The 17629-nt window shown below is 66.0% G+C and overlaps 10 protein-coding genes across 10 annotated transcripts; 5 read left to right on the top strand and 5 right to left on the bottom strand.

Moving 5' to 3' along the window:
- Positions 1–16: 16 nt before the first annotated feature.
- On the top strand, positions 17–3244 carry MICPUN_61425 (condensin complex component, non-smc subunit; the record flags this gene model as incomplete). Its single annotated transcript, XM_002504601.1, has 2 exons — positions 17–187; positions 416–3244. The coding sequence occupies 2 exons, from the start codon at positions 17–19 to the stop codon at positions 3242–3244; spliced, it is 3000 nt and encodes a 999-aa protein (XP_002504647.1).
- A 45-nt stretch (positions 3245–3289) lies between these two features.
- On the bottom strand, positions 3290–4536 carry MICPUN_108918 (predicted protein). Its single transcript, XM_002504283.1, has one exon. The coding sequence runs from the start codon at positions 4511–4513 to the stop codon at positions 3329–3331; it is 1185 nt and encodes a 394-aa protein (XP_002504329.1). The 5' UTR covers positions 4514–4536; the 3' UTR covers positions 3290–3328.
- A 272-nt stretch (positions 4537–4808) lies between these two features.
- Positions 4809–5834, top strand: MICPUN_85346 (predicted protein; the record flags this gene model as incomplete). The annotated part of the gene is made up of 1 exon (XM_002504600.1): positions 4809–5834. One exon carries the CDS (start codon positions 4809–4811, stop codon positions 5832–5834), a length of 1026 nt encoding a protein of 341 aa, XP_002504646.1.
- A 423-nt stretch (positions 5835–6257) lies between these two features.
- MICPUN_85139 (predicted protein) lies at positions 6258–7331 on the top strand (the record flags this gene model as incomplete). The annotated part of the gene is made up of 1 exon (XM_002504599.1): positions 6258–7331. A coding segment is annotated over one exon (1074 nt), but the record flags the coding sequence as incomplete, so codon positions are not given.
- A 1120-nt stretch (positions 7332–8451) lies between these two features.
- On the bottom strand, positions 8452–9860 carry MICPUN_70417 (predicted protein; the record flags this gene model as incomplete). Its single annotated transcript, XM_002504282.1, has 4 exons — positions 8452–8570; positions 8787–9039; positions 9346–9641; positions 9753–9860. Coding segments are annotated over 4 exons (776 nt in total), but the record flags the coding sequence as incomplete, so codon positions are not given.
- Positions 9861–9984: 124 nt separating this feature from the next.
- MICPUN_61420 (predicted protein) lies at positions 9985–10803 on the top strand (the record flags this gene model as incomplete). Its single annotated transcript, XM_002504598.1, has 3 exons — positions 9985–10149; positions 10218–10495; positions 10605–10803. 3 exons carry the CDS (start codon positions 9985–9987, stop codon positions 10801–10803), a joined length of 642 nt encoding a protein of 213 aa, XP_002504644.1.
- Positions 10804–11511: 708 nt separating this feature from the next.
- On the bottom strand, positions 11512–12971 carry MICPUN_108917 (predicted protein). Its single transcript, XM_002504281.1, has one exon. The coding sequence runs from the start codon at positions 12957–12959 to the stop codon at positions 11559–11561; it is 1401 nt and encodes a 466-aa protein (XP_002504327.1). The 5' UTR covers positions 12960–12971; the 3' UTR covers positions 11512–11558.
- Positions 12972–13122: 151 nt separating this feature from the next.
- Positions 13123–14078, bottom strand: MICPUN_61418 (predicted protein; the record flags this gene model as incomplete). The annotated part of the gene is made up of 2 exons (XM_002504280.1): positions 13123–13755; positions 13824–14078. The coding sequence occupies 2 exons, from the start codon at positions 14076–14078 to the stop codon at positions 13123–13125; spliced, it is 888 nt and encodes a 295-aa protein (XP_002504326.1).
- A 563-nt stretch (positions 14079–14641) lies between these two features.
- MICPUN_61417 (predicted protein) lies at positions 14642–15762 on the top strand. Its single transcript, XM_002504597.1, has one exon. The coding sequence runs from the start codon at positions 14739–14741 to the stop codon at positions 15657–15659; it is 921 nt and encodes a 306-aa protein (XP_002504643.1). The 5' UTR covers positions 14642–14738; the 3' UTR covers positions 15660–15762.
- Positions 15763–15780: 18 nt separating this feature from the next.
- MICPUN_61416 (predicted protein) lies at positions 15781–17538 on the bottom strand (the record flags this gene model as incomplete). The annotated part of the gene is made up of 1 exon (XM_002504279.1): positions 15781–17538. One exon carries the CDS (start codon positions 17536–17538, stop codon positions 15781–15783), a length of 1758 nt encoding a protein of 585 aa, XP_002504325.1.
- Positions 17539–17629: the final 91 nt, after the last annotated feature.

Below are 17629 nucleotides of genomic sequence, written 5' to 3'. Positions count from 1 at the left end.
TGACACGCGCGACGCCATGCCCGCGAAGCAGCTCCCCACCGTGGGACAGATCCTCAACGAGGCGCAGATCTCGCTGACCGTCCATCGCAAGCTCGTCAAGCAGATGACCAGCGTGCGACACGCGACGCCGGACACGTTCCTCCCGGAGCTATGCAACTGCATTCTTCCCGTGCTCCTCGAGTACAAGGTGAGCGCACGCACGCGATGAACGGCAACCTCTCCGACGGATGGGGACCCGTGGGGACGAGCTCCCTCGGGGGTCGGATTTTCCGTATTTTTTTACCGGGGGGACCTAAGTCCCCCACGCGGATCGCGCGGCCCATCGAGCGATCACGCGCGTATCGCGCCTGATTAGCCACCCAATGATCCAAGCGCACGCCTGACGCTCGTTTAAAACCCCACCTATCATCCACAGAGGGACCTCTGCGCCGAGCGCGTGGTCCGATTCCTCGTCCATTTCACCGCGTCGAGATCCCCCGGCACCGAGGACGAGGCCGACGAGTTTTGCGAGAACTTCCTCGGGTTCCTCCTCAACCTCGCCACCGCCAAGGACAGGGCCATCAGGTTCCGCGTGTGCCAGCTCGTCGCGGGTGTCCTGAACGCCCTCGGCGTCGAGGCTGAGATCTCCGACGACCTCTACGAGCGCATGGAGGAGGTGATGCTCGATCGCCTGCGGGATAAGGTTCCCGTGGTTCGCGCGCAGGCTGCGAGGGCGCTGAGCCGACTCCAGGATGGCGGCGAGGACGGTAACTTCAGCGACGACGTCATCACCACCTCGTTTATCACCCTGCTCGGCGCCGAGAAGAACAAGGACGTGCGCAAGTCCATCCTCGGCTCCCTCGCCATCTCCGACTTTACCATCCCCCACGTCGTCGAGAGAACGAGGGACGCGTCTGAGGATGTGCGCCGCGTCGCCTTTCTCGCCCTCACCTCCAAGGTGCCCGTCGCGTCCGTCTCCATCGCCCTGCGCGCCGCCGCCGTCCGCCGCGGCCTCACCGAGCGCTCCGACGCCGTCCGGGGAGCCGCCATCGACATGCTCAAGCGGTGGCTCGACGCCTTTGAAGGGGATGTCCTCGCGCTCGTCGCCGCCCTCGACGCCGAATCCAACGAAGACGTAGCCGCGTCGGCGGTTCGCGCCCTGATTGAGTGCGGCCGCGTCAAGCTCAACGACGTGGCGCAGTCCGTCCCCGACGGCGTCGCCGCCGGCGGTGGCTTACGCCGTACATCGGACGCGGAACTGATGTCCCCGGAGGCTGCGGTGTACTGGCGCGTGGTGTGCGAGGAGCTGCACGCGGCGGCGAGCACGTCGGGGGCGACGGCGGCGTCCGCCGTGGGCCAGCGCCAGGTTGTCTCCGCGGCGGTGGCGGGGGAGAAGCTCGAGGCGTTAGAGGGGGTGCTCCCGGTCAACACCGGCGACCTGCTCGACCTCATCTCCAAGCACGCGCGTGAGGGTGCCAAGTTTGTCGCCAGGCAGCTCCTCCCGCTCCTCGACCTGATGGACATGGCCGACGCGGCGGCGAGGAAGGGCACCGCCGCGCTGTGCGACGCCCAGCTCCGCGCCCCGCCCCAGGCTGCGGACGAGTGCCACCTCGACGTGTGCGGCGTGGTGTCCTCCTACGCCAAGGGTGGCGACGGTCGATGGGAACGTTCGCTCGTGACGGTGATGAAGGCGTGCCACAACTCCCCTTCCGACGCCGCCGCCGCGGTTTTCGCCTGCGCCGACGCGCTCATCGAGGATGTGGGCACCCCCGACGCCCACGCGCAGGCCCTCTTCCTCGCGTCCCTCGTGCTCGAGGAGTGCCCCAGGCACGTCGTGAACGGCGACGTGGTCGAGGCGCTGATGGCGACCCTCGTTCGACCCGGCGTCACGTCCGCGTCCGCCGCCGTCCGCCGAGAGGCTGTGCGCTGCCTCGGACTCGTGGGTATCGTCTTTGGGGTGCGCGACGACGGCGAGTGCGTCAGGGTGCTCCGCGCGGCGCTCTGCGGTGACTGCCCCGCGGTCCGCGCCGTCGCTGCCCGCGCGCTCGGCGACCTCTCGCTCCTCTACGGCGTCCAGGCGCTCGATGCGCATAACCCGTCGCGGGATGAATGCGAACCAGCGCAGGCGGCGCTCGCGGCGCCCCTCGAGACGGCGCTCCTGGACGCCGTCGACGAGGAGTACGGCGACGCCGCCGTCGCCGAGAAGGGCACCGAAGACGAGGAAGCGGTCGACGAGGCTGACATGCTCACCGGCGGCGCGGCCGCGGCTGAGGCTGAGCGCGACGCGTCCGTGGCAACCGCCGCGGGTGAGGCGTTGGCAAAGTTGATCCTCCGCCGCGGCGCGCGGGCGGTTGCCGACCCGGCGGCGGTGGTGGCCAGGCTCGTGCGATGCTACTTCAACGTGGACGCGCGTAGGCGCCCCAGGATGGCGCAGTGTCTCGCCGTGTTCTTCCCCGCGATCGCCTCCGCGCCCGCCGATCGCCGCGCCCTGGTGGCGGAGTCGTCCCTTTTCGCGCTGAGGACCAGCGCCAAGGATAAGGGCGTCGCCAAGGTTGCGTCCTACCTCGCGCACCTCCTCGCGTGCAACACCCAGGAGGTGGAGGAGAAGGAGGAGAAGGACGGCGTCATTCAGACCACCACCAAGTCCGTCGTGGCACCCGCGGTGGGCGGCGCGGCGCTCGTCGCCGAGCTCGCCAAGGAGGCGCTCGCCGTCACCTTCAGGCCCGCGCCCACCGCGGCGGCTGAGAAGCAGCTCACCAAAGCGTACGTCGCGGCCCTCGCCAAGCTCGCCGCCGCCGTGCCCCTGGCGCCCATCTCGGTGCTCGAGGACGTGCAGCAGCGCGCCGCCGCGCGTGAGGTGCTCGCCGCCGGCGCCGAGGCTGCGGCGCAGTGCGCGGGTCGCGTGGCGGATCAGAAGCCCGCGGTGAAGGACCTCACCGCCGCCGTCGAGTCCATGTGCGAGGCGATGGGTGAGGATCCCGAGGATGAGGACGGCGTGGCGGTCGTCGACGAGGAGGAGATCAACAGGCGCGTGATGGAGGAGTGTGTGGCTCTCGCGGCGGGCGACGACGTGCCCTTGCCCTTCAAGCAGAGGGTCGTCAAGCAGCACACGGGTCTCAGCGTGAAGGAGATCAAGGAGAGGAAGGCGGCGAGGGAGGCGAGCCCGGAGCTCGACGATGACGCCACCCCGGAGAAGCCCGCCCGCGCCAAGACCGCCCGCGCCACCAAATCCCGAGCCGCGCTCAAGGAGAACGTCGTGGCGTGAGCGGGTATGAGGTAGACGATGTACAGACACGTGACTCTTGTAACTGATGAACAACTCGAACTGATATTGTGAATCTGACTGACGTCAGCGGACGAATTGGTCCACGTAGTCTGCCCCGAGTCCCACCTTCTCGTAGTGCGCCTTGGCCAGCGCCAGCTTATCGAAGACGTCCTCCGCGTTCACAACCTTACCGTCCTCGTCGCAGTACAGCAGCGGGCCGGTCACGTTGAACAGCGTGATCATCTCCTCGACGCCGTCTGGCACCACGAGCGTGTGGGTCTCGCCCGGCGGTTCAAACACGTAAGATCCCTCCTCCGCCACCCAATCGTGCTCCAGGTACCTCCACCGTCCCTTCAGCACCCATCCGTGCACCGGACCGGGGTGTCGGTGTCGCGACAAGACGCCGCCGCCTCCCCGAACCCTGAGCAGGTTGACGTAGTATCCCTGCGACACGTTCAGGAGCAGCGGTCGGAAACTGACATCCGCCGTCTGCGGCACCCACAGACGTTCGTCCACGTCGTCCAACGCGCCGGGCGACGGCATCTTGACGATGACCTCCTTGGTGACCTCGGGGGGAACGAACCCGCTGTACGGCGCGGGGTACTTGGCGGTGTCCTCCTTCGCGATGTCCTCCTTCGCGGTGTCCTCCTTCGCGGTGTCCTCCTTCGCGGCGACCCGGGTATCCTCATCCGACCCGGGCGCTCCGATCATCGCAACGATTGGATCGACGCGCTCCACGGGATCCTTCCTCGTCTGTAGTTTACCCTGGTTCACGTCCCACGTGGGCACGTTCATGGACTTCATGCGCTTACCGAGCCTCTCAACCAGCGAGGACCGGGTCGCCTCGTCCGTCACGACCACGTGAATCATCTCCGCGTTCCCGGGATCCTCCCGCATCGTCGCCGAGGTGGCGGCCAGATCGATCGACGCTCCGAAACTCGCCCTCCCGTCGGACCGCCGCCTCGCGAGGTACACCCCGGGTGATCCGTCCTCCGGGGAGTCATCGGACGCGGCGGTCGGCGCACCGAGCTCGAGGCTGGCGAGCAGCGCGAGAACTTCGCGCATCGACTCCAAGGGCGGCGCGGCGGCGCGCTCCTCCGACCTCCGCCTCTCGTCTTCGCGCCTGCGATTGAGCGTGTTCGCGCGCCTCCCGGACGAGGAGCCCCGACCCGCGCGAGCCATCGCGACGGTCGCCCGAGGCATCGCACGAGTCGATCGCATCGGAACTGCGACGCGCGGCGCGGTGATCGACACGGTGGACGACGCCATCGTCGGCGCGCTCCGAGCAGGCGCGGCACCGTTAAGTAATCGTCCTCGGCAGATACGGCACCGAGATGCGAGATCTCCTCCCTGTTTCTACCTCTTACCTGTGGACTGCTGGACCGAGAGAGGAGGAATTGAGGAGAGCGATCTTCTCGGGTTCGTGAACCCAAAGGAAAACCGTTCTCGAAAACCGTTCTCGGATCTCGCGCGAAAGGACCACGTCCTCGCGGGATTGTCCCTTGGACGCACTGTCGGTCCCCCCTCGGCCGCTCACGATCTTTCCAAGTCGTTTCCTGATACGATGAGCTCCGGTGGACTCGGAGGCCTCAACAAGTCCCCGAACGGCATCGTCCTCGGCTGCGTCCAGCTCCAACTGCCGGTGGTCAAGACGAAGGATGACTTGGCGAAGCAGACGAGCCGGATTGTCGAGATGGTCGGCAAGGCCCGGCGTAATCTGGGGACGATGGACCTGGTGATCTTCCCGGAGTACTCACTGCACGGCCTGTCGATGGACACAAACCCTGAGATCATGTGCAGGCTCGACGGACCGGAGGTGCAGGCCTTCAAGGCGGCGTGCGTTGAGCACAAGATCTGGGGCTGCTTCTCGATCATGGAATACAACCCGGACGGTAACCCGTACAACACCGGACTCGTCATCGACGACACCGGTAAGATCGTGCTGTACTACCGCAAACTCCATCCCTGGATCCCGGTGGAGCCGTGGGAGCCCGGCAACGTGGGCATACCCGTGTGCAATGGACCGAAGGGGTGCAAGCTCGCGCTCATCATCTGCCACGACGGCATGTTCCCCGAGATGGCCCGCGAATGCGCGTACAAGGGCGCCGAGATCATGATACGAACCGCCGGATACACCGCGCCGATTCGTAATTCGTGGAGATTCACGAACAAGGCGAACTCGTTCCAGAACCTGATGGTCACGGCGAACGTTTGCATGTGCGGGTCGGATGGAGATTTCGATTCCATGGGCGAGGGCATGATCGTCAACTTCGACGGCGAGGTCCTGAGCCACGGATACAGCGGCAGACCGGACGAAATCATCACCGCGGAGGTTCGTCCCGACCTCGTGCGCGAGGCGAGGATCCACTGGGGAGTGGAGAACAACATATACCAGTTTGGCCACCGCGGCTACGTCGCCGTCAAGGGCGGTGCCACCGACTGCCCCTACACGTTCATGAAGGACCTCGTGGACGGCAAGTGGAACCTGCCGTGGGGCGAGGACGTGGTGCACAAAGACGGCACCGCGTTTGGGTTCGATCCTCCCACCAGGGTGTACAAGGGCGAGGAGCCGACGCCGGAGATGCCGTGACGAGCGAGGCGAGGTCCCGCCGTTCCGGCTCCGGAAGATGATTTTTTAATGCCAATCAGCACGAAACTTTCACACTGAATGCTCGCTTGGCTGCTTGGGGAAAAGCGCGGGAAGAAGACATAAAGGCTCGGCTTCGCGCGAAAAATTTATGCGTGATATTTCGTCGGCCGATCGAGAGTTCTGCCTCAACTTTGGATACATCGCGAGCTCACTGCGCTCGCGCGCCACGGACGGTCTGCGGGTCGCAGCGCTTCGATAGTAGCTCCGGCGTAACCAACGAGGTGGACCCGCGGAATCCCGATTAGCGACGGGCTGACGTGTTCTCTCGGGGAACGATCCGAGCAAGGTCCTGATTTTGCTCGTCGCGCGGTTCAGCTTTGTGAAGCCCCAGCGGATAAAATTGGGCAAACCCTCAGGGGGCCCATGACCTCCGTCGATGCGCTCCGCGACGGGAGCTTCAGCCTGGGCGATTTCAGGGACACGAAGACCCTACACCTCCGAGCGGACGCGAGCGGTAACGTGCGATTGAACCAGTACGTCGTCATCAAGGACCTGGGTCAGGGCGCGTTCGGCAAGGTGAAGCTCTGCCTGAACACGCAGACCAACCGGCTGTGCGCGCTGAAGTGCATCAACCGCCGGTCGCTGCGACGCAAGTTCGGCGCGGGTCTGGCGCGCGGGGGCGCCAGCGGCGACGTGGGGCTGCAGCGAGAGATCGCCATCATGAAGAAGCTGGTCCATCCCAACGTGGTCCGCCTGTACGAGGTCATCGACGACGCCGTGGGGCAGTACATGTTCCTGGCGCTCGAGTACGTGCCGGGCGGACCGGTGTACGACCCGGCGCGGTACGGAGGCGAGGGCATGGGCGAGGAGCTGGCGCGACACTACCTCCGCGAGATATGCCGCGGGCTAGACTTCCTCCACGTCAACGGAGTGGTGCACCGGGACCTGAAGCCCGACAATCTGCTCAAGAAGACGGATGGCGGGGTGAAGATCTGCGACTTTGGCGTCTCTGAGCTGTTCGAATACGACGAAGCGGGCGGGGACGACGGGCGGGGCCGGGTTTCCCTGGACTACGTGACGACCACCGCGGGGACCCCCGCGTTCCAGGCTCCGGAGCTCATCGAGCTCAACGCACGGGGCGGCGAAAGGTTCGGGAGGAGCTCGAGCGGCAAGGGCGCGAGGGGCAAGCCGAGCGACGTGTGGTCCCTCGGCGTTTGCCTGTACTACATGGTGTGCGGCAGCGTGCCCTTCAAGGGGGATACCACGGATGAAGTGTACCGGAACATCGTCGGGACCGAACCCGAGATGCCCGGCGAGATGAGCGGGGACCTGGTGGACCTCCTGACTCGGGTGCTGAACAAAAACCCGGATGAGAGGGTGACGCTGAAGGATATCATGTGCCACGCGTGGGTGACCAAGAGAGGTACGCTGCCGGCGGTCGACTCCACGCAGACGGCCACGGCCGAGCCCACGGCTCGTGAGCTCCTGACCTCGATCGACACCGACGACAACGCGTTCAACGCCCAGTTGATCATCGAGGGCGAGTCGGTCGGATCCGTCAGGACATACGACAAGGGCGACTTACTCATGCAGCAGGGGGACGAGGGGACGGAGATGTTCGTGATCGAGAGCGGCAGGGTACAGGTACAGATCCTCAAGGACGGGTTCGCCCGCCGCGAGGATCTCACGCGGAAGAGCATCGACGAGGACTTTGACTTTGACATGTCCGACGACATCGTCGCGACGGCGATGATGAACAAGGAGGAAGCCGAGGCGGGAACCGGGAAAAAACTCGACGGGGAGGTCGACGGCAAGGGAAAGTCCAGAGGCGTGTTCGCGTGCTGCTTCGGCGGAGGCGAGGCCGACGGCGGCACGTCGGCCTCGTTCTCCGTGCTGCCGAATCGGCGCAACTCCAGCCTGAACGTTGTCATCGCCGAGCGAGGCGCCGGCGACGTCATCGGCGAGATGTCCCTCCTCTCTGAAACGCCCACGTTGCGATCCGCGACGGTCAAGGCCTTGACGGACGTGAAGGTGAACGTAATAACGAAGGATGACCTCACGGCGTACTTTTCGAAGTCTCCGGAGATGCTCGAGGAGCTCAGGCTCGGCGCGGAGCAGCGCAGGACCGAGCTGCTGGTGGGAACAACGCAGCACAGACTGGGATCGTACACCGGGCCGGTGTCTGCAGCGTCGATGTCCACGCTGCGAGAGAAGATGACGGGGTCTCGTAACAACTCGAGCGTGTGCGACTCCGGAATATTCGACACGAGGAGCTCTCACAGGAGCTCTTTGGACAGCGCAGACTCCCGAAGGATGGCGACGGACGACAGCGGTGAAAGTTTTTACGAGCGAACCGAGACCCGGTGACTGTTCCTGACGCACGACCGGCGCCGACGATACGGGCTGCATGGCACTCCGCCCTCGTCGTAGAACACCGTAAGATTATTATTAGTCCATTCATTCCCTAGACTTGACGAAATCTCTGCGCTTGATGACCGTCACGACATCTCCGACACGAATCTTGGATCCCGCCTTGGCGTTGCAGCACAGGTTCCACCCGAAGAACACCTCGTCGCTCCACTCCGGCTTGTACGTGTCCGTCGAGAAACCGCACTCCCTACCGCTGCGAATCGCGTACAGAGTCCTCAGCGGGTCAGCCTCCGGACCGCCCCTGACGCCGGTGGACTGATCCACCGTGGTCATCACGCAGCGCGAGCACGGCTTCACCAGGTCCGCCTCGACGCCCGTCTTGATCCGAACGCTCCGCCGCTTCCTCACCTCAACACCGAGCTTCTTCTCCCACCCGGGCGACGCGCGATCGACGTTTACCTCGTCGTCCACCACGCTCGTCGGCACCGCCGCGAGTGAATGAACCGAGGCACCCGGTTCGACAACAAAGTCGTCGTCGCCGCGAGTTTTCGATTCCTTGTACACCCTCGGCGTGGTCACCACCGATTTGACGCCGCCGAAAACCACGCCCCCCCAGCCGTCCTCCGCGAAGGGCTCGATCGCGCCGTCCACGGTGACGTTGGGACGGAACCTGTTCATCGGCACGGGCGTCGCGAGCCGTTCGTTCAGCTCCCGAAGGCTCGCGTCCGACGCGAGCAGAACGGGGTACCCGTCGGAGAAGGCGCTCCCGGACCCGGGCGATGCAAACTCGCGGTCCACGCGTCGCCGCGGCTTGGACGTCAAACGGCGCCACCGGCTGAGGAAGGACCACGTCGTCTCGACGAGCGCGGCGGTCAGCGCGGTGGCGGCCAGGGACGGAGCCGGGGCGGTAAAAGCGCGAGCGAGCAACGCGGAGCCCACCGCGGCTCCAGCGCCCATCGCGCCGGCGAGGATCGCGCGCGACGCCCTGCGCGCCTTACGCCGCGGGTCGCATTCCCGGCGGGTCCTGGCTTTGGTTTCGAGGATCGCGAGGTCGTGGATGGACGCGGTGCGCCTGGCGGGGGCGGCGACGGCGGGCGGGAGGGCGCCTTCGCCCAGCCACCTCACGAGCCGGATGACGGACTTGGTCTTCCCGAGGTAACGGGTGAACCACTCGCTGGCCTCGGATCCCTCGTCCCCCGCCAAACCCTCCCACTCCCACACCCCCACCTTGCACCTGGGCAGCGGGCTCGCCGGCGCGAGGGGCACCTCGAGCGCCTGCGGCATCCCCGGCGCGGTGATCGTCATCGCGGCGTCGGGCGGGAGGATCCCGTCCCACGACGGCGACAGAACCTCGGAGGGGAGCTTCACGCGCACGAGCGCGAGCTTGGGCTCCGTGCGCTGCGTCACGAACACGCTCGCCCTCGGTTTCGCCCGGCGCTTCTTCGGCGGCGGCGGGGGCGCGGGAGGGGTGGCGCCGTCGGTCTCGGCGGACTCCGAGGGGACTCGCGCCTCTTCTTCCGATCGCGCCTTGGGCTTGCGACTCTCCACGAGCATCCACGCGCGGTCGTACATGAAGCCGGTCTCCGTCACCGTCACCGCGTCGACATCGATGCCGGCGCAGGACTTGACGGGGTAGATAGTCAGGCCGCTGACCCTGACGTCGCTCATGGCGTCCCTCGGGCGCGTCGATCGCTTTGCCCTTTTCCCGATATGATATCCAGACTCGGAGAAGCCAGCTGTCGTTCTCGGTTGCCACAAAGCGCGCGCGCGCCCTCCGGCGATGAGGGTGACGCTGCGGTCGCTGCGGATCGGATGGTCCGCGATCCTCGACGTCCCGGATAAGTGTTTGGTGGGCGAGCTGAGGGCGGAGGCGGCGAAGGCTGCGGGGATAGAGCCGGCCGGTCGCGCCAAGCTCGTCCTCCGCGGCGCCCCGCTGCAGGCAAGGGTGCCCTCTTCGCCGGATGTCCCGACGACCGATCTGACTGCCCCGAACCGTCCCCTTCGCATCCGCAGGACGACGCGCAGATCGCGCCGCTGAAACCAGGCGATACCGTCCTCGTCAGCGCCCTGCACTCGGCTCCCAGCGGCGACCGAACCGGCGCGGCGGTCGACGTGACCCTGCCCGCCAGGATCAACCGCTCCGGGCTCTCGCCGAGGCAGCTGCGCGCGGTCCGGTTTCTGCAGTTCACGTGCGGGGTGCCCGAGCCCGTGATTCACGCCGCGATGAGGACGAAGAAGCGCACGCTGGCGACGCTCGCCGCGTGGTGCGTGGCGTGGTACTGGGCGATAAGGTGAGTGTCGCGGGTGGGAGCTTCGCTCGGGACATTATCGATCGTTTGGCTTTTTCCTCCGCGTCGGCCGCCGCCGCTGACCCGACGCCCCGTCTACCGTTCCGCGCAGGGTCGAGTTCGGAGCCGTGTTCGTGATCGTGAGCGCCATGGTGGCCATATTCACCGTCGGCCTGGGCACGCGCAAGGAGGGCGAGGCGAGCGCGTACTCGATATTCAACGGGTTCAACGAGCTGCCCGGAGCGTTCAACGCGGCTCAACTCGACGACCAGATGCGGAATCGAGGCGAGCAGGGACCGTACGTCGACTAGGTAACAACACATCACGTCCGTGCAACACACGAATCTTAGCAGAGCACACGTGTTTCGTGCGCCGTCGCCCTAAACCATGGAACGCGAGCGCGTCGGCGCACGCCTCGAGCCCCTGGCTGTCCCCGCGGCCAAATCAGTTACTACATCCACATCCTCCGGGTCGGCGTCGGCACCGTCGATGGTGGCTCGCTCCGCCCCGTGCCCTCGTGCCCTCGCCGTGGCCCGTATCGCCGCGTCGTACCGCGCCGCATCCGCCACGAACTCCCTAGCCTCCTCCGCGGTCCTGATCTGCGCGCCCATCGCCGCCTGGGACGCGGCGTAGGCCGAGTCCTTGTCGCTGTCCCTGTCGCCCGAGTCCCTCGTCGCGATGGGTGCCGCGGGGGACCCGGGGCGGATCGGTGCGCCGGACTCCCTGGCGCGGACGATCCGGTCGGTGTACAATCCCTCTAGCCTGTCTTTGATCTCATCCCTGTGGAGCAGCGGAAGAGGGGAGGGGTCGTTCAGCCCGGGGGGGCTCGGGGCGTTTCCCGCGTGTTCAGCTCGTGTGAAAATTGCGGGAGGTTTGCGGGGTCCCACCTCCGCGCGCGCTTGCGGCGCACGTTGTAGTAGGAACACAACGTCCAGAACGCGCACAGGAGGACGACGGGCACAACCACAAGAACCGTGACGCCCTCGCCGCTCATGGTTGTGCAGCGAGAGTGGTCATATCCGACGGTAACCCCAAACGTGTGTTGACATGACTCGCTAACTTAAGATTATTCCCAGGGTGGGGGAGCTCCCCACGACTCCCCTCCGGCGGTGAAGCCGCCGCGCTGGATGCGCTGCCCTCTCTCGTCGTAATCCGCCCCGGGCTCCACCGTCTCCCACCGCGCGAACTTCGCCTTGACCGCGCCGGGCAACTGCCCGCTCGCGAGGACCGAATCGATCGTCTCGCCGTCGACACACGCCCATTCCTTGCCCTCCGCCGGGAAGAGCGCTTCGCTCTTCATCAGGTACTTTGAAAACGGGCGAGTCGTCGGGTCGGTGGTTTGCGCCGGTTTCGCGCCTGCCGGTACCTTTGTCCTCAGCCTTTTCTGCCGGGCCGCCGTCTTTGGATTCTCCGGGGACCACTCCTGGAACGCGAGGGTGAAGTCGTCGACCTTGACGTGCCAATTCCGGCCGTCTCCCGCTTTGGGGACCTGATCGCAGTCGAGGTTCGAGACCACGTCGTTGCACGCCGGTCCCCGGTGGTTCGCGGACGCCATGTTAACGTACCCCCACCGACGGTTCGCGTATTGCAGTTCGACGTGTATCCCGATCGCTCCCAGCCCGTGCCTGCCCCGCATCGCCTCGCCCATCGGCGTCGAGCACACGTACCAGTTCACAATAGCCGCAAACTGCGCTTTGGTGATGCTGCGCGGTATGGGCGTCCTGAAGCACGTGAACCATCGGCGTCCGCTCGCGCCGCCCGTGCGGTGCCACAGCTTCCACGCCTCCTCCCACGTGTCGCACCTGGTGACGTACTTATCCGGTGCCAGGTGGATGCCGTGCGAGCGCCTGTCGGTGTATATCCCCGGCCAGCCCGGTCCGTCGATGAGATTCCACTCCTCTCCGTCCCCGCCGAAGAATTCCTTCTCGATCTCCTCTTCCGAATGGAAGGCGCCGAACTCGTTGAACTCCTCCAGACACCACTCCGCCATGGCACCCGGCGTTTTCGCCCAATCATCCGGCCAGTACACCCAGAACCCGCTGTGTTCCGCGTCCTCCGCCGCGAGCGGGCCGGGAAATTGCTCGCCCCGCATTGCAGCCTCCAGGTCGACGAAGTCGTTGTGAACAAGGCCGGCTCGCGCGGAAGCCGCTCTTGCCGGGTGCACGAAGTCGCGGATCGCCTTATCCCTGGCGTCGAACTGCTGCTGAAGTCGTTCGAAAAGGGCGTTCATGCCCGAACCCGAGTTCTGTTGAATGGATCGGCGCTGTCGTAGGGCGCCCTCGTCGGGGCGCTTCTTGGCCTCGTCAAGTGCTTTTTTCGACGTCTGCTGGAGGCATTCGGCCTTGTGCGTGGGCCACATGTTCACCTGACACTCCTTGGAGCAGTACTGCGTGGTCTTGCACTTGCCGCATCGTAGCAGGGATTTGCCATCGGGGCGCTTGGCGGCGCCGCATCCGGAGCATGTCATGGTGGAGGGGCGCGATCGATGCTGTGCGACTTCAAATCAACAGTCCGCGTCATAAAATCGCAGTCGCAGTCTGATTTTTTATCGGAATTTTACCTTCGCACACGTCGTGATCAGACAAACCGGCTAGCCTCGCTCTCGGTCGACTTCATCCATCGTCGCACGTTCACGACCGCCCGTCGGGCACGTTTACCGCCACCACCACGTCGGCGGTCACCTCACCCGTCCCGTCCTCCCGTTCGCCCGCGGGCGTCGGCGGCGGCGGCGGCGTCGCGTCGACTCGACCCCCTTCCGCCGCCGCGTCGCCGCCGCCGCCGCCGACCACGACCCCCATCGACGCGTCGAACTCGTACCCGTGTCCCCGGGAGTATCGCCTGCGATGCGTCGGCGGCGCGGGTGAGGACGCTCGTGACACGACGACGACGCCGGGTCCCTCCGCGCGCGCCGCCGCCTCCAGAGCCTTCTCGTCCACGAGCGCCGGGCCAAAGTCCCCCATGGACTCATCCTCGGGGTGCATGACCATGACCACGATGTGCTCGCCGTCGGGCTGAACGGCAAACATGCCGGTCCGCCACGAGCGCCTGATCTCCCTCTCCTTGGCCGCCGCGGCCTCGATCCGTTCGCGGGCTTCCCTCTCCTCTCGCTCGCGCCGCTCCCGCCTGGCCCGCGGCGCCAGGCACACCCTGAGGAGCACCGCAAACGCAATCAGCACAAAGATGCAAATGAGCGCGCCCATGCGAATCTCCCTCTTCTCCTCGTTCGTCTCTTGCTGTGGGTCGATGTTGAAGCACCCGACAACCTGTGGCGGGGGATCGGACGCGGGGGTCGATCGTCAGCACGCGACGGGGGCTGGGTTCGGGTGCGCACGCGAGCAAGTAAAAAACGCATCATTTCGAGGACTTTTGAGCAAGGTCCTTTTTTTATCCGAGACCGACGACGAACCTGCTGGTTGCCCGACCGGATCGCCTCTTCGCACGGGCAGTCCCACGCGAGGCGTCCGGGATTCTGCGCCAGCCACCGCTTGCACCCTTCCTCGACCTCCTCGGCCGTCGGCTGATATTGGTGATGGCCGCCGGATCCGTCGTCCTCGTCTGGAAGGTCGTGGAGGAGCCAGCGGGACATCGAAGAGAGAGGGACACCCAGAAACCGAGGGGTTTCGTGGTGTGAAAGCTTTCAGACGACGTCGGGGCGGTCCGTCGACGCGTGTCGGACTCGCGCGATACCTCCGAATCCTCGAGCCGCCCGGGCGATGCGATCGCGACACGACCGCGCCGAATCCGCGCTCGTTCGGCCGTCTCCGGTGCGCGCGCGTGTCCCGCGAAGTGCGTGCCCTCGCCACCGCGCGTGGTCTCTTCACATCCGAGAAAGCGCGTCCAAAAGAAAGCGCGCAAAGAGGTGAGTCATCGAGTTTCCCGGGTTCGCAGACCAGAAAGTCTGACTGGACTCGACATGCGAATCCGACACGATAAAAAAAGAATCTCGCCGACCCATCTCCACAGGGGCGCCCAGACTTTTTTCCAAGGGGCCGTCCCGCCCTTTCAACGCCCAACTCAGCAGATCGGCCGTGCAAAAGCCGAGTGTGGTAGAACCGGCAAATAAACGGTCGGTTTTCAATCGGTCGGACATTCTTCGATACCAGATCGCGAAGACCAGCCGCAAAAATCAGCCCCGACGCCCTCTTTCGCACGCGCGCCGCACGCACCTGTCGTCGGCTGTGCACAGTGCCCGACACCTCGAGGTCGGCCAAGACACGGTTCGTTCAGCGGACAGCTAAGGGCTCAGATGGGGGCGGCGTTCCTCCCCGTTCACGGCGCCGGCAAGGTGGCATCGGTTAGGGTTCACCCCGTCGTCGTCTTCAACGCGTGCGACTCGTACGTGCGCAGGCAGGAGACCCAGGAGCGGGTGATCGGCACCCTGCTCGGCACCGTCAGGCACGACGGCGTCGTCGAGGTCAAGAACTCCTACGCCGTGCCCCACAACGAGCAGAACGGCCAGGTGTACGTCGACGTCGAGTTCCACCGCGCCATGATCGATCTGCACCTTCGCGTCAACCCGGCCGAGAAGATCGTCGGGTGGTACTCCACCGGCGACGGCGTCGTGCCCACCGACGCCCTCATCCACGAGTTCTACGCGCACGAGTGCCATAACCCCGTGCACGTCACCCTGGACGTCACCTTCGCCGACCGCGATCGACTCGTGCGCGCGTGGGTCGGCCAGTCCCTCGCGCTGGGATCCAAGGATGCCTCCAAGGAGGCCGAGAAGCCCGACGCCGAGGGAGGCGAGGCTTCCGCCGCCGAGGGGATCCTCAACGCCACCACCGCGATCCACTTCCAGGAGGTGGCGCTGGTCAACACGTTCGACGCCGCGGAGCGCGTGGGCGTCGCGTCGCTCGCGGCGACAAATGCCGACGTCGTGACCGATGGGGACGATCTCGGCGCCACCGCGGCGAAACTGAGGGGGATGCTGGAGAAGGCGTCTGCGTACGTCGACGCCGTGGTGGCGGGTAAGACGAAAGGCGACGCCGAGATCGGGCGGAGGCTCGCGGATGCCCTCTCGTCCGTGCCCGGGCTCACCAAGTCGCAGTTTGAGAAGCTCTTTGGCGAGAGCGCGCAGGATGCGCTGCTGGTGACGTACCTGAGCAACGTGACCAAGATGCAGCTCATGCTCGCGGAGAAGCTGCAGACGGCGTCGCTGCTCATCTGATTGCGACCATGGGTGGGGCAACCAATATGGGTGGGGGTGTACTACGCTTAGATTCCTTAGAAGACAGTCGGTTTGAAACGTACAGACCAGAGCTACACGTATGATACGATGCGGCGAATTTTCACCCGACGTACACCTCGAGTGGGTCTCCGAAGTTGTGCGCCAGCTCCGCCACGTCGAACGGCTTGTGCATCCACTCGTCCGGGTTCCTGGACATCGCCACCACCGGGTGATCCTCCGCGAACGCCCTGACGATCCCTTCCCTGTGCGACGTCGCCGCGACGTTGCCCGCGACGGGTTGGTCCGGCACCGCGTGCGAGTGCAGCAGGGGCCAAAACTTGAGCACCAAGCCGTCGAGCGTCTCCCCCCGTCTCCTCGGGTCCTTGAGGTGCGCGGGGGGCCAACGCGCGGTGGTTCGTCGCCACGCCCTGACCAGCTCGTGACATATAGTCGCGTCCGCCACCAGCGTCGGTAGCAGACGGAGAGTGGGGTTGCACGTGTTTCGGTACACGCCCCTGCGGCCCAACGCGGCGGCTTCCACCGCGGCCATCTCCCGAAACGTCGCGAGCACCGGCACCATCGCGGCGGGGCACAACACGTCCCTCGGGAGCTTGTTCACCAGATCGGCGTACTTGTAGTTGGCCGCCGCGATCTTCACCGACAGCGTGGGACCCTTGGCGAGGAGTTTACCCTTGTCCGTGAACTTTCTAAACACGGAGCTCGCGCGCTTCGCCGCCAGCTTGGAAGGCTCCAGCGCCACCGGCTCGTCCATGCTCGCCCCCGACAGCTGCACGTCCACGCTGGTGGACCCACCGACGAACTGATCCGGCCACGGGCACCGTCCCCACGCCACGCAAACCTCGTCAACCTGGTTTAGCCGCCTCCGTCGCCCGGTTTTCTCATCCGTCTCGAAGCACGCCGCGTCATCCTCCGCCGTCGCCACCGGCACCACGTTGAGCTCGACGTGGATCTGGACGTCGAACGAACCGCCCGCGCCACCTAGGTTGGCGGTGGCCTGCCTCGGCTTCTTCCTGGAGGTGCGAACTAAGAGGTGAAAGTCGTTCTTGTCCTTGTCGTCGTCGTCCCCGAACCGCCACGTGGGCACCCCGTTGGCGTCGGTGGCTGGCGAACCCTTGACCGTCGCGACGTTGCCCACGAGCGTACCCTTGTCGTACAAACACGCGCGGAGGAGCACGTGCGATATCTGCCGGTCCATCCCGGCGTCCGGGACGTCCAGCGCCTTGGTGAACGTGAGCGCCACCGCGGGGGAGAGCACGTCCTCGACGTCCGCGGCGCCGCCGAAGGAACCGGAATCTACGCTCACCCCGAGGTCTTTCAACCCGGCGCTCGCCTCGTCGACGGTGGGGAGCATCGCGACGGCGTAGCCGTGCTCGGGCTTGAGGGCGAGCTCCTTGAGCGCGGACGGCCGAGCGGTCTCCGCCATGCGACCCACCTGGTTGATGAAGCTCATGTTGTTCACCGTCGTCTTGAGCTTCCGCCACAGGCCTTTCGCCCTGCCTTGGGTCCCCGCGGGGCCGGGCACCTTCGCCGCGGCGTCGGACGCGGGGGCGGGGGGCTTTTCGTCGCCACCGAGACCCGCCGCGTTGAGATCGCCGTCCAGGCCGTACTCGGGTCCACTGGGTGGGGCTGCCTGGGGGGCGAGCGGCGGGGGCTGATGGACGGCGGTGGGCTCGAGCGGGGGCGTCTCGGGGATGGGAGGGGGCGCGGCCGGTGCGGGCGCGAGCTCCTCGCGCGCGGACTCGTCGGGGCTGGGGTTAACGCCGGGCGCGGGCGCCATCGCCGACGAGGGCGCCATGGGCGTCGCTGCGGGATCAGCCATGCCTCGCTGTGTGGCGCAGTGTCTGCCGAAGTGGACCATTTTAGTAACGGCTAGCTTTTCTGTTACCGCCCGCAGCAGGACACTTTTGCTTTAGTCGCGGTCAACGAAGCGCACGAAGCGGAGAGGACGC

The sequence above is a fragment of the Micromonas commoda genome, chromosome 9 (assembly GCF_000090985.2).
Source record: "Micromonas commoda chromosome 9, complete sequence".
NCBI classification, from domain to species: domain Eukaryota; kingdom Viridiplantae; phylum Chlorophyta; class Mamiellophyceae; order Mamiellales; family Mamiellaceae; genus Micromonas; species Micromonas commoda.
Note: the sequence above shows the minus strand (reverse complement) of the source record. Positions and strands in the feature narration are given on the sequence as shown.

Coding starts and splice junctions, on each gene's coding strand:
- MICPUN_61417 (XM_002504597.1), top strand. CDS start 14,739: ATGGGGGCGGCGTTCCTCCCCGTTCACGGCGCCGGCAAGGTGGCATCG.
- MICPUN_108917 (XM_002504281.1), bottom strand. CDS start 12,959: ATGACATGCTCCGGATGCGGCGCCGCCAAGCGCCCCGATGGCAAATCC.
- MICPUN_108918 (XM_002504283.1), bottom strand. CDS start 4,513: ATGGCGTCGTCCACCGTGTCGATCACCGCGCCGCGCGTCGCAGTTCCG.